The sequence below is a fragment of the Myxine glutinosa genome, chromosome 1, assembly GCF_964187855.1.
Source record: "Myxine glutinosa chromosome 1, kmMyxGlut1.1, whole genome shotgun sequence".
In the NCBI taxonomy this organism is placed as follows: domain Eukaryota; kingdom Metazoa; phylum Chordata; class Myxini; order Myxiniformes; family Myxinidae; genus Myxine; species Myxine glutinosa.
The window spans coordinates 105,444,504-105,459,015 of NC_136261.1; the positions used below are offsets into that span (position 1 = coordinate 105,444,504).

The window sequence follows — 14,512 nt, forward strand, 5'->3', positions numbered from 1 at the left end:
TATAACTTTTTTGAATGTCTTAAGGAAAACAACAAATTGTTGAATGTGAAACTGTTATAAGAAATATATGATTAGTTAAAATATGGTGATTTTATGATAAGATGTACCCTATCTGATTCAGTGTGTGTGGAAAGCAGATTCAGATGTGGCTGAGTAAAAGGATAAGACCAGGTCACATCTCAAAGGGAGTGCTAATGGAATTGGGAAGAAGTTCGAGAAAGAAAATTGTGGCTAAAAATGAAGTTAATCTTGGCATACACCCTCCTTCTTAAAGAATGATGAAGATATTCTCCTTTGTAAAATTGGAAACGGATGCTTACCTTCACCAAAGAAAATTTATGTGACCATTTGCCTGGATCACACTGCAACATATGGAAGAAAGGCGATCACTTATTTTTGTTCAAAGGCCTCAAACATTCATCAAGTCAGCAATTGCGGGACGGCGACATCTTGGCTGCGATTTCTACTGGATGCGGTGACATGTGTCATTACTCCACCAACATCTGGAGAGCCAGCGTGGAGCTGTAAGTGGACGGCTGTGCTTTTCTTTCACAACAGCTGTGCATGATTCTGCTGGAGGCTCCTGGTATGAACCATGGTCCTAACATCGTTGTGGATGCATCTGGCATCTCTGTTCCACATCTTGCTGGTCAACCAACATCACATCAACACTTGCTCCATGCTCATGATGAGTGAGGAGGCAAGTCGACTACAACTGCACGAAGGCCTTGTTCAAATCTACTATGGCTCACAGCAAGAGTGGCAAGGATGCTACATGCAGAGCAGGGTCAGTTTGTGACTCCGCCCAGCTTTCACAACAGCGGAAAATCCTACGCGAAATAGTGTAGGTGCTATGAAGACACCAGAAGAAAATGTTTCATACTTGAATGTCAAACGAGTGATCGGCCTCTTCTCTTCTTTTCAAACACAAAGCCAATATTTGTTTGAAGCAAAATGTACGGCCAAATGTCGCAGATGCTTTATTATTTTAAATGGTGAATTGAAATTATTGTGTTTTGGTGAAGGTGAAGTGTTGTATGTTTTATGCAAATGAAATGAATTGCATTATCAATACTAGGGCATGCCCGTACTATATATAAGCTAGGACGTGCCCGTACGTGGGTGCCCGTTCCTTGCCAAAAAAAAAAAAAAAAAAAATTTGTGTAGGGGTGTGTGTGTGTAAACATCCTAGGGCGTGCCCATACGTGGGTGCAAAAAAACATGCGTGCAAACAACAACAACAAAAAAAAACTTTGAAACCACGTGGCAGTAACGACCACAGAACCCCCCCCCCCCTCTATTTACATGAATGGTTTGGTCCATTCGCAACGACCACAGAACCCCCCCCTCTATTTACATGCAATGGTTTGGTCCATTCGCAACGCCAAAGCGAACGGCGAACAGCTAAATCGCCATAGCTCGGTAAGTACTTGTCCGATTAATTTCAAACCTTGAAAAGGCACATCCTCGGGTCCCCAGCAATATACCTGGCAAGTTTAAAGTATATCGGACCCGTGGTTGTCGAGAAACAGCGGTCACAGACAAACAAACAAACGTACAAACGTACAAACGTACAAACGTACAAACGTACAAACAAACACACAGAGATTACTGGAATTATAGATAGATGGAAAGAGTCAATGAACTAAGAAATGTTTTGTGATCAGATTCTTTCAGGATGACGGTGTATGCCTTATGCCTTATGCCTTATGCCTTATGTTTGAAAAAAATTGGATTACCAAATTTGTGGTTAGAATATTTCATAGGAAGTTGATTAAATTGTTAATTTAAGCAAAAAAAAAAATCAGGTATTGTGGAAGTATAGATAAATATATAAGTCATATTTGTTAGGGTCGGTGAGGTATGCAAATGATTAAAATGTACGTCAATATAAACTTTGTTCTTATAGCATGCCAGAACGTGGAGAAACGAAGTTTTGACCCATTGTTAAAAGATGGAATGTGTTTTTAAACCGTGCAGCGTGAGCAAAGCCTTGGGAATGGACCCAAAGCGATAAGGGGGTGTCTGGGACATATAACCTTTGTCCTTTAGTGAAAAAGCTCAGGAAAGAGTGTTGACTCGGCTCTGGGTTATAAGCCAGAGTCAACTGACTGAGATTAAATTGCCAGAGAGTGTTGACCCTTTTTCGGCCCAAACAGTGACCCTGCTCCCTGATAGCTACCTATGGTATGCTTTGAGTGAATGATGATGCAGAGCAGATGGGTCTTGGCACCAGGAAGACGGGCTGCTAAGTTCTGTGTTGATCTCTGAATTTCAATTTCCTACATCAAGGGATCGAGGGTCTACTTAAGCACCAATGCTCCGAGAGAAGAGAAGGAATTCATCTGAAGACGCAGGACGAGAAGGGAGAAGAGTTCAAGCAATGTGTTATATCTTTGTTCGATTTTGTGTAACAAGTTTCCCTCCTAATTCGGAATAAACCTTGGCTCGAAGAGACGTACCAAGTTCTTTTGTATCTGAGTTTCGTCTCAAATTATTACCTTCAGGGTTCAGTAAGAAAGTTCCCTGACACCTCCAACAAGATGTAATGGATGGTAATGAGCCTCCACAGAGAATATACATTTTCCTCTGATTCGTGTGAGTAACTTCTCATCACATTTTCTTTCAGCTTGCTCTTGTACTGTTTTACCTCCTCCCTCCCAAAAAGGAAATTAACATCACACATCATGAAACGTACTCTTGATTATAAGAAAAAGGGCCAAGTAAACAAAAACATTACTATATGTCACAGGCTGAAAGAAAAAGAAAAGTGATAGTGAGGAATCAAATGTTCTGCTTCAGTTAACCAACAGACCCACTGGACACCTTCTCCTAAAGTATTACAGAATACATGTACTAGACAACTACAATAACGAGATTTTCACAGGGAGCTCTCACAATTAAAAAATAAAAACTAACATTTTTCTCTTATAGAATGCAATACGTGGGCGATTTTCAATAATAGGTTTAATTGTGGCCTACTATCAGTTTAAAAATGTATCTTAAGTTGATAAATCTCTTCTAGAGGCTGAAATTATGAGTAAATCAACTTGTTCATTTAAAATATTGACAAAGAAGACATCCAGGAGGGGAAAAAGTGACACGTTTTCATTCTCCCCCCCCCCCCCCCTCACCCCCCTATCTCTTGCAATTTCTACTGCTTCAAAGCCGGTATTGTTTTTCGCCGAAAAAACGTCGATTGTGACACTTTATTCTTTGGGTACATGTTTTAAAATTTCACCAGCTACTTAATAAGTAAGAAAATAGTGGTCCCGGTGAATGCTGAGTGGGGTGCATGGTGGGTCCTCCTGGCCCCAGGACTACGACAGAATGTATTGGCGTCAAAAATTCATCAGACAGACACAAATGGCGTATTTTAGTATGATTGTTATTCGTCCCACTATTTCGTCCCACTATTATTAAATTGCTTGGGTCAGTTTGCCTTCTTGCTCCGTCTCGGTAGGATAGTCAGGTAGAAAGGAAGTGTTGATTTGTACATGAACAGGGAAGTCAGGTGACCTTTCGTGCAAGTTAAATTAATAAACTAATCAGATCCCGCAGTAACCTCAGGACACAACAATCACCCGATATGACCACTGTCTATTAATATCTGGATACATTTCAATATTGTTCCTGTAAAGCCCTACTTGATCAATGTGAGATTGGATTTGTGAAAGAGATTGTGAGATTGGATCACAATGACATTGTGAATAAATAAGCAGAAAAACAAAAAGGAAGAAATCACCTTGACCGAATATTGCCAAATTCCGATGTTCATACCTTTCTGAGGGAATCTCTCCATGAGGTGCTGAGCCTCTTGCAAGATAAAATCTTCCAACACGGTTCGACCTAAGCCAAAGTTATGCATCGTATGGAGAGCAAAGCGGCGTTGCTGCTTCCAAGCTTCTCCATAAGGTGCAGTCAGGATACCTGAAAGGGTTTCCAAAGTTTTAGAAGCTGGGTAGATCAGGGAAGACATCCAACATTTGCAACATTTCCAAATAGGATCATGTAGCAGGTCACACCACCATTTTTTCACCATAAATGATCTTTGAAGCAGCATGTAGTTCTTCAACAATGAAAGTTGTGTTTGAACGCTGCGTAAAACTGCGTAAAATATTTGCAAATCGTTTATTATTCAACTTATTTCAGCAGCAACGTTTTCAGCACTGGAAAAATCAAAAGCTTTGAACTACATTGCAAAGGAACAACTTCCACTTCTCAAGTGGGATCTAGCCAGGCAGAAATGAAGTAAAATCTCTGCTCCAATCAATGTGAGGTTGCACTGATGAAGTATGTGAACCTGACATCACTTCCTCTTCCATATATACATTGAAGACATTAAGGTTAAAGAAGATGACATTTCATTAACCAAAGAAAAAAAAGGATGAAAAGCCATGCAACAAACTAGACAAAAGCCCCTACTCTCATATAAATATATATATAAATATATATAGTGTTGCGGTTTTGAGTCTGTCAAGTGAGTCTAATAAAGGTTAAATTTGCCCCCCATAGTTAGTCACACAAGCAACATGTAGCCTCGCGATAGTATAGTTATGTCTTCGTATTTGTAAGCTTAGTTCCTTTCCATCGTTAGTTCTGCGTTGAGTATAAGCCAGGGGAAAATAGGCCCTACTGTCACCGACAATCGTACGTCCATAGCCTCAATCCCTTTTGCGTTAACGTTGGTTCATTTTGGGCGAGTTAACACGAGGCAGGCTAGGAAGGTCAGGAGGACCGAGGCGGAGCGGCAGAAATGATGACGGTAAGCACGAGCCACCAATCAGAGCTCAGAAGTGGTGACGGCGGCGTTGCGTCACAGGGCGTGGTGAGGAGGATCGAGAGTGTTCCAGAAGGTTCCGGGGGCATAGCTATAAGACCCGCTGCGCAAAGCCCTCGGCAGGACTGCAGCAAAGAGAGAGGACTCGCAAGTGGAGAGCATTTAGGACTTGCGACAAACAGGATTTGATGAGCGGTGAAAGCTGTTGAACACAGGACTAGCGCGGGAACACCGATGCAAAGGACACACGGCAGTTGATGAACTTGAGTACTCGAAAGTGGAGAGCGTTAAGGACTCGCGTGCACACGGCAGTTGATGAACTTAAGGACTCGCGTGCACACGGCAGTTGATGAACTTAAGGACTCGCGTGCACTCGGCAGTTGATGAACTTTAGGACTCGCGTTGAAAAGGGTTGATAAAAGGATTTGCATGAGGACTAGCGCGGAAGAGGATCGATATAAAGAACTTGCACGAGAACTCGCGCGCACTAACCAGCTCGGAGGATCGAGAAAGAGGAGTTGGCAATGTGTGAGAACTGTACAGATACGCGGGCGCAGCCAGACATGCATAAGCCGAGATACAGTGCATTTGAGACGCGTGAGTGAGAACGGCTAAGTAATTGCCAGCCACGCTAAAAGTCCCGCCCTTTGCCGTTCCACCCCATCATCTGCCTTGTTCGGGAGACGCGCTATGAGTCCCTGCCTTCGCCTGCCACCATCTTTGCGGGAAGTGCCGGGGCCGTGGAGAGCCGTATGGGGACCATCTCTGGACGACCACATCGATGCGTTGGGGAACCTCTACCCATCTGCAATTCCCTGTGTGAGTGTGAGATGGGCCCGTTGTCCAAAGGATAAGTTAAGGTTGTCTAAGGTTGCTCTGTGTCTCTGCATCCCTGAACATTGTATATACGTGTGGGAATAATTAAAACCTGTGTTCTTCCTTTCTTCCTGATTCGATCGTTCCTGTGGTTTCCTCATTTGACTAAGCGTGGCACGAGCACAACCGCTCTAATCGGGTTCCAACCTCTAGGTAACTGCGCGGACGACGTGTATGCAATCCGCTCGGCGTACTCAAACCACACGTGGTTCGTGCGAGGATTGTTTTCTCGCTCCCAGGGCAGCGCGGGGAATTAGGTACGAGCGAGAAGTGGTCCCGAAACCCTACTCCGCGTTTGTCCGGAAGGGACGTTGCAAGTCTCGGTTCCGCCAAGCCCAGTAAGGACAAGGGTACTAATCCCCCCTTGGTAAGGGGAAGAAGGGCGGCATAGAGAACCGCAACAATTGGTAGTCAGGAGTTGGGATTTGGAACCTGGGACAAAATTTTTAGACAAAATTTTGGACACCAATTGTACATATTGGCCGTAACAATTGGTGTCGGGGAGTGGGATTGGACCCGGAGTGCGCTTCACGCACTTGAAATTGCGAGTGGACGAAATTTAGTTTTAAAATCCAAAATTAAATTCATACCATGGTGAGCCAAAGCGGTCGAATGCCGGTGGGGGTAGAAGAAAAGGAAAAATATTAATGACCCAGGATCGAGAGGGACAGTTGGTGGTAATGGAAGCTGAAAAGGGTGCGGTAGCTGGTAAAGACAATGGTGGCGCCTCGCACGTGGCGGTGGAGGCCAAACCCGTTGCACGAGTTAAGTTTGACATGGACGTATTCACGACTCAATTCAACGCCGCTGTGCAAGCTGGGTTTAACTGTGAGTTATTCTTCGCTGAACTCTATCGAATGGATTGGGAGGAGGAGGCGAGACGTGAGAAGAATAAAAAGACGCTGAATCAAATGAACACCACGACAAAGGCGAAGGAGGACATAGGGCGCGGGCTGAGCGAGGAGGTCGCATTGGGACACGACGAGGTAACGCGATGTGAGGAACACGTGGAGAGCGAGGTAGAGCAGAGCACAGCTAGGTTGACCGAGGGGATAGAAATCGCGACTTGGGGTGTGGAAAAGCCGACGGCCGCCGAATTGGAAAAGAAAATTTTATGTGCTCCAGTGGTCGTCGAGCTAGAAAAAGAAATAATTCAAATTGAAGAAGAAATGATTGGGGCCGAAGAGACGGCAGAGTTAGAAAATGAATCACGGGAGAAATAAATGGAATGTACGCAAAGTTTGTATTTGCACCGTGATGTCGGGCTTGCTAACCCCAATAAAAGGTTGCAGGTGCTGCTGGCGGAGAAGAGAATCCCCAAGGTGAGATGTAATGGCGCGAATGTGTTTGGCGGGAAAATATTTTTGGCGCGCTTGGGATCAAGGCGAAACCCGGGCGGTCGTGGAAGGTCCGTGGTGCGGTGTGTGAGGGTGACAGGTGCGCATGTGCGAGAAAAGTGTGCACCGGAGCGCGAGTGTATGGCGGAGTGCGTCAGAGAAGAGTGTGTTACAGAGTGTGCGATGGCCAAGGAGAGTGAGAAAGAGTTCACACCCGAGCGTGTTGTAGAGAGTGTGCAGGAGTGCACACCAGAGTGTGTTATTGGGTGTGTACCAGGAGAGTGCACACCCGTGGATGTTACGGAGTACTTAACGAGAGCGTGTGTAATAGAGTGTGTGAGTGGTATCAGTGCACCAGGGTGTGCGCGAGGGTGTGTGATAATGGAGTGTGCAAACAGTGTGAGTGCGCCTTGGTGTGCAGGTGTGAGTACAGAGTGCGAGAAAGAATGCACACCGGACTGCGTGCGGAGGGAGCGTGCTGTAACAGAATGCATGGAGTGTATGGGAGGGCACTGGAGCGCCGCGGTGTGCGAGTGTGGAATGGGTCGCGTGTGGTGAGAACGCGGCTCGAGCATCAACGCAGACCAGGGTAGCGTTTAGCGCGATGGATAGTTGACGTGAGCCCTCGGTGAGTCATTTGCTGTGGAGACCGGTGGGGATCGATGCCGCGGCGGTTTCACATGGACCGCTGTGCACGATTTGTGCCGGGCCCTGCCCTGTATGGTTGGTGCCGCGCCTTGGCGGGAAAGGCGATCAGCAAGGTTCAAGGGGAGGAAGGAGAGTTCGGAGCCGCGCCCCCTGGCGGGTGCGGTGCTCCGACCATGGGCTGTTGGGCCATCGTGCGTGGGACCGCGAGGCACCGCGTAGAGATGGAGCCCTGAACCTTGGCCCTTCCATGCCTCCTCCCCTGGATCAAAAATGCCGGATGGGCCCAACCTACAGAAGACTGACCAACCGCATGCATCGCTCGGCTTTTCGAAGCCGAGCTGTGACGAAAATGTATTTCCACCCGGAGAGGCTCGAGTGTAGTAGACGAATAGCGATAGTGTTGGGGCATGGTACCCGGCGTGGGAGAGTGGTGGTTTCACCATTCCTCACCTTGGGGCTCATGAGCATTAGTTTAGGGGGATGGCAGTGAAATGCACATGGAGGTGCCAGTGATGGTTACCTCCATGGGGCACCGAAGCTAGCCGAGGGCAAGCTAGGATAATTGTTAGGGAATTAGTAAATGACAGTAGAGGACATGAGAGTTAAGTAGCGACATTTGTACAGGTAGAGGGGACGTAGAGAGATTAGAAGGATGATAACGATGAGGGAAGTGCTTAGTGTAAGGGAAGACGGGGAAGCACGAGTTTTATGGGAAGTAGTCAGCTAGAAGATGCTGTGTGTGTGAGGATGGTATTGAGCAAATGAGGAATTGGTTGAGAATCACTGTGTGTGTGAGGATGGTATTGAGCAAATGAGGAATTGGTTGAGAATAACCAGGAATTGTGTATGGAGGACAAATGGAGTTGTGTTGGGGTGTATGGAAACAGGTGTGTGAGCACAAAAGGTGTGCGAATTTGGTGTGCGAGAAAAGTGGTGTGTGAGATAAATGGTGTGTGAGAAAATCTGGTGTGGAATGCATGGTGTGAAGGAGTGAATGGGGGGAGATGGACCCATTCACGAATACCCGGGGTGGGTAGTGTAAAGCCAGGTAGAGGGCTTAGGTAAATTGTTTCGATATTGACACCTGTGGTGTGGGAAGTGGCAGTGAAGTGCTTGGTTGGGTGCGTGAGTATGTGGAATGGATGGGCGTGTGGGCTTTGTTGGTGCGTATGGTTATTGGAGCACTCATCACTGGTAGTTTGTTGGCCAGGTGAGGCCACAGGTAGGCTCTGGGAGCCAGTCAGAGTAGTTGTTCAGTGGGGACCGAGGATCCGAGGGAAGGACCCGGGTAGCCCAATGCCAGAGAGGGCATCAGAGGGGTAGAGTGCCAGGAGGGGTCTTACCTGGTTTAGGTAGTCGCAGGAGCAGTTAAGCTCGGGTGGCGACTTCAGTGGCGGAGGTGCGCAGGTAGGTAGACCTGCTAGTGGAGCCACACGACCCAGCCCCGAAATTGTGCAAGGGCACAGTAGGAAAAATTGGGGAGTGAGACCCAAATTTGGATGGCGCCGCAGAGTGGTCAATGGGGGAATTCGATTTTTAGAACCACATAGTGTAAAGATGGCCAATTGGCAGGGCATGACCCCGGGTAGTGTAAATAAGTTAATGTCAACGAGAGTAGTTAGGAAGAGAAGTCCCTTCACGCCATCCACATCCATTCACCGAGGATGACAAAGCTCCGCACCAGCACTAAGTGACTGATTTGAGTAAGTGAGACGCATCTCGACGTGATGAGACATTGTGTTGGTTCCATCTCTTCCTTCCAGGGAGGGATTGGGAGACGAATTTGGAATTAGAGGGGATATGGGAGACAAGACGTAGTGACGAATTTGTAACTATAAGGAAGGGCTAGGGTACTGTAGTGTAAGCCGACGTTGGGGGGTACGGACGGTTAGGGACGAGTCTGCTCTGCTCGCTCCTCCGCGCCCCTCGCGTTGCATTACCTTGTGTTGATGTGTACCTTTGCGCCCTTTCTGCTTTGCTGACCGTGCTTTGTCTCTCCCCCCCCCACCCCGGGACCCACTTTGGAGGAGGAGTTGTGCAGCAACATCGAACGGTGCAGCTACACCTTGCTGCACCTGTGTAGCACCCCCTGCTGCACTTTGCTACACCTGTGCAGCTGAACTGCACGGCACTTTGCTGCCGTACCCTTCATTTGTTATATATTTGCTGCACATGTGCAGCACTTTCTGCCACAGACACTTTGCTGCATATCATCACATTACACATTATGGACCACAGGTTTTGTGGCCTTACACTTTGCTGTGCAGTACTTTGCTGCAAACTTACCCTGCATCTTCGGACCAATTGTTGTGAGTGGCATCAATGTCATGCAGTTGGACCACATAGGGTTGACCCTGCTGGAAAATAAAACGAACACGTGTTTTTGTACATTTTTATTATGGGTGTGCGAGGAAAGAAGAATTGTAAGTTTTATTGCACACAGAAGATGCAGGAAGACAGAAGATGCCAGACCAACAGCAGAAGTGTGAAATGGGAACTTTTGATGACTGTCTTTTTGTGCATTGCTGTGTTTTTCTCTCCCCTCCAAACTTCTTTCCAAAAAGGACAGGTCCTGGGTCATAGAACTGTAAATAAGTTAGATTGTGATTGTATATAAAATGCTGCCCACCGGCTCTATGTTTAGTTTGAAAATAATTCCGCAATTCGGTTAATTGTGGGCGTGATTCTGTTAGTTAGCTACTCAACGCAGTAGGTGGGACATATTTAGTGTTGTAAAACTGTCACATACACGGGTTAGAGTAAATGTTAGGGGGAAGCACATCTAAGTGTCACACAGAATTAAAAGTTAGTCCCGACTCTTTCTCAAAACCGGTCGTTCCAGTGTTTGTAGGTTCGACTCGGGGATGAGTCTGATGAGGGAGGGGGGCAGTGTTGCGGTTTTGAGTCTGTCAAGTGAGTGTAATAAAGGTTAAAGTCTGTCCCCCATAGTTAGTCACACAAGCAACATGTAGCCTCGCAATAGTATAGTTATGTCTTTGTATTTGTGAGCTTAGTTCCCTTCCAGTGTTAATTCTGCGTTGAGTAGGAGCCAGGAAAATAGGCCCTACTGCCACCGATCATCCTACGTCCATAGCCTCAATCCCTTTTGCGTTAACGTTGGTTCATATTGGGCGAGTTAACATGAGGCAGGCAGGGGAGGATCGGGGTGGAGTCGAGGTGGAGCGGCAGAAGCAATGACGGTAAGCATGAGCCGCCAATCAGAGCTCGAGGGAGATGGCGGCGGCGTGGCGTCAGAGGGCGTGGTGAGAAGAGTCTGGTGAGTTCCAGAAGGTTCTGGGGGCATAGCTATAAGAACCGCTGCGCAAAAGCCCTCAACAGGACTTAGAGGGAACTTGCCATAAGAGGGCTCGCAGAGGAGAGAGAGAGATAAAAGGACTAACGCGTGAACTCGCAGAGGAGAGAGAGAGACAAGAGGACTACTGCCTGTTGAACTTGACCATTGCACGGGAACGCACGCGCTAATGAACACCAAGTGTATTGAAGAAGAGGAGTTGGTCGCTACATATACGCGGGCGCAGCCAGGCACGTTTATAACGAAATAGCGCATTTCAGCCGCGAGTGAACGAGGCTGAGTAACCGCCAGCCGTGCTAAAGTCCGCCCTCTACCGTTTCGCTCTGATCATCCCTTTGTATGAGAGACGCGCTACGAGTCCCTGCCTTCGCCTGCCACCATCTTCATGGGACGTGCCGGGGACCATGGAGAGCTGGACGGGGATGCGTTGGGGAACACCTGCCCATCTGCAATCCCCTGTGTGAGTGTGAGATGGGCCCGTTGTCCCAGGGATAAGTTAAGACTGCTTAAGGAATTGCTCTGTGTCTCTTCGTCCTTGAACTGTATATACGTGTGGGAATAATTAAACCCTTGTTCTTTCTTTCTGATTCGATCGTTCCTGTGGTTTCCTCAATTGACTAAGCGTGGCACGAATAAGATCGCTCCAATCAGGTTCCACTAGTTAAGACTGCGCGGACCACGTGTACGCAATCCGCTCGGCATACTCACATCATACGTGGTTCGTGCGAGGCTTGTTTCCTCGATCCCAGGGCAGCACGGGTACTTAGGTACAGGTGAGAAAGTAGTCCCGAAACCCTACTCAGCGTGTGTCCGGGATGGACGTAATAAGTCTCGCTTCCGCCAAGCCAGTAAAGACAAGGGGATTAATCCCCCCTTGATAAGGGGAAGAAGGCCGGCATAGAGAACCGTAGCAATATATATATTGTTGTGGATCCCGGGTTCGTCGATGTACTAAGGGGGGGTTTAGGCCCTGCTCCCCCTCGAACTCCGGGTCCACTGAGGCCGCCGACCACAACTACTAAACTCGTGGTCGACGGATTGCTAGGCAACTCCAGCCGCCGAGCCCACAGCCACGCGTGGAAGGGTTAACGGTCGCAACTCGAATACCTTCAGACACACGCAGCCGTGAGAACAGGGACTGAACCCAACACGAGTCACACTGATTCCTGACACCCGAGCGGTTGTGCGTCGTGTGACCAGTGCCGTTACACCATCGAACCCGATCGAGCGGTTTTAATTCGGGCGATGCTCGGTCAATAGATGTGAAAGAACCATTACGGCCAGGTTGGAAGTACCAAACACAGTATTTATTCACAGTATGTACAGAACACAGACAAAGTAAAGAATCTTAACGGCCTTACCTACGTGCCCAGACAAGGGCCCTCATTCGTTTGGGGAAGGGGGGGGGGGGGGAAGAAGAGGGTAATGCGCAGGGAAATGCAGCCGCTTGGTGCAGCTCGCCCGGGTGGGCTCGGTCGTGCAGCTCGTGCGAATGGGCTTGGTGGACAAAAGCCCCAGGAATTGCTCCAAGCCAAGGCACCAACAGCCGGAGATGATCGCGGCAGGGATGGCAATCAATGACGTACACGTACCAGGAGCAGGAACCAGAGGAGCGTTCAGTATAGAAGGAGCCCAGCGAGAGAGAGAGTGTGTGTTCTGGGCCGGGTTTTATAACCCCCCGAACCCCTTCCCGAATGTCCCATGGGTCTCAATTGGCCGCCGGGGGTGACGTGACATGACAACCCCTCATTGGTCACCCTCGGCCACTCCCTTTAGCTCCCATTGGTTGCTCACTGCTCCTCCTCCCAGGAATGTCTCATTCCTCCTTCAGGGAAGGTTTTATTCCTCCTTCAGCCCTGCAGGGCCAAGACTACTTCCATGGAGAGGCAATTTAGGCTTCAACGAGGCCTACAGTCATCCTGCCTGACTCAACGCATACTTGGTCTTCATTACTAAACAATGGAAAGGGCCTATGCTTTACATTTAATAAGAAATAACTAACTATAGCAGGCTACATGTTGTGGTGTAACTAACTATATGGGAGTTGCCTTTGTTCACAAAATTGCAACAACATATATATATATATATATATACTAGACGACCCATGACCCGTTGGGTCAATGTTATTTAATATATAATTAAGGGGTTAACATGGTTACAGTGGGGGTCAAAGGTCAACCTATGGTGAAGATATATAATTTTCTCACACTTTCTAATAGAGAGGCAAAATGCCATATAAAACTAAATTTACTGGTTCTAATTGCTTTTATTTATCAATCCTCACATAGAAGAGCAGTTTTTAGTAATGAGCAGTGAGGAGAAGACCCCTCAGCCAATGATGCCACCCCGCAGCCAATGATGTGACCCCTCAGCCAATGATGTGACCCCTCAGCCAATGATGTGACCCCTCAGCCAATGATGATGATGATGCTACCCCTAGACGACCCATGACCCGTTGGGTCAATGTCAGTTTGAATAGATATGAGAATAGAACTAAAGCGAACGCTGGACATCATCAGGGAGATTATTTGGGCCAGCAAGCCATAAGGCTCACCTCTCCAGCGTTCTAAATCACTTACCTGTGACACGTGATTTCGGCCCTTATCTCCGATCACGTTGACGGAAATCACCACAGCATATCGTCAAGATCCCTCCAAAAGGCTCGTCTTTGTCACATACATCACGCAACGTGTGATCCACAGCCTCGAAACTCTCTCTCCGGATCATAGGACACTCATCCCACACGATGGGTTTTGTACTTCGAAAGAGGTCTGCGATAGTGGAATTTTTATCGATGTTGCATACGCCATCTTCCCTCGGTGTCAGAGGGATTTGGAACCTTGAGTGCGCTGTTCTTCCACCAGGCATGAGGGTAGCAGCTATGCCAGATGAGGCCACCGCAGGGGGCAACTTCTCCACTCGCTCTCACTTTAGAGAGAATCAGGTTAATAAGAAACGTCTTCCCTGTGCCTCCAGGCGCGTCAATGAAAATCATTGATGACTGATTCGTGCGGATGTTGCTATTCGCGTCCATAGACGTGAGGTGTGATTCGTTGTCCGCGTCCGTAGCGCCGTCGGAGGGTTGATACGACATTCTTCCTGCAAATAGTATTGTGTTTGTGCTATGGTTTTGCCGATCATCAAATGACAAATAAATTACATTGTGAAAATTAAAGATTTCAAATAAACCTATTTAAAGTGTATGCGCATATAAATAATTTAAAAAATCGAAGAAATATCTCTCGGTAATTTCCTGAAACATATTTTACTTCCGGGTAATAATGTTGAATGAAATGACGAAGATATATACTGTATGCCTGTTATTTTAGGCGGTGTATTTTCGTATATCAACGTGGCGCGATTTTTAAAATATATCTCTGCAATTTCCCGTGTGTGCGTGAATGTTCTCAATTATTTCTTTTACCGAGTCTAAAACCATCGATAAAAATGAAATCAGATGGCGACTTAGATTGAAGATAAAGGCGTGAAACAGACTCAATGGCCTTGAAGATACAAGCCTTTCAGAATTCATTTCGTTCTATAAACGGAAACTTTCAT

At 47.2% G+C, this 14,512-nt stretch overlaps 1 protein-coding gene across 4 annotated transcripts in view; it reads right to left on the reverse strand.

Annotated features, from left to right (window-relative positions):
- Positions 1–14,512, reverse strand: part of LOC137427237 (cytochrome P450 2J2) — a 149,010-nt gene that overhangs the window by 75,393 nt on the left and 59,105 nt on the right. For 2 of the 4 annotated variants that reach the window (XM_068116600.2, XM_068116591.2), the window contains exon 4: positions 3,781–3,930. The exons of 1 other annotated variant lie outside the window; for it this stretch is intronic. In XM_068116600.2, coding sequence (XP_067972701.2) covers positions 3,781–3,930 — 150 coding nt within the window. Of the gene's footprint in view, positions 1–3,780; positions 3,931–9,927; positions 9,951–14,512 lie in introns of those variants that run through there. One more of the 4 variants, XM_068116572.2, reaches the window with a different exon arrangement.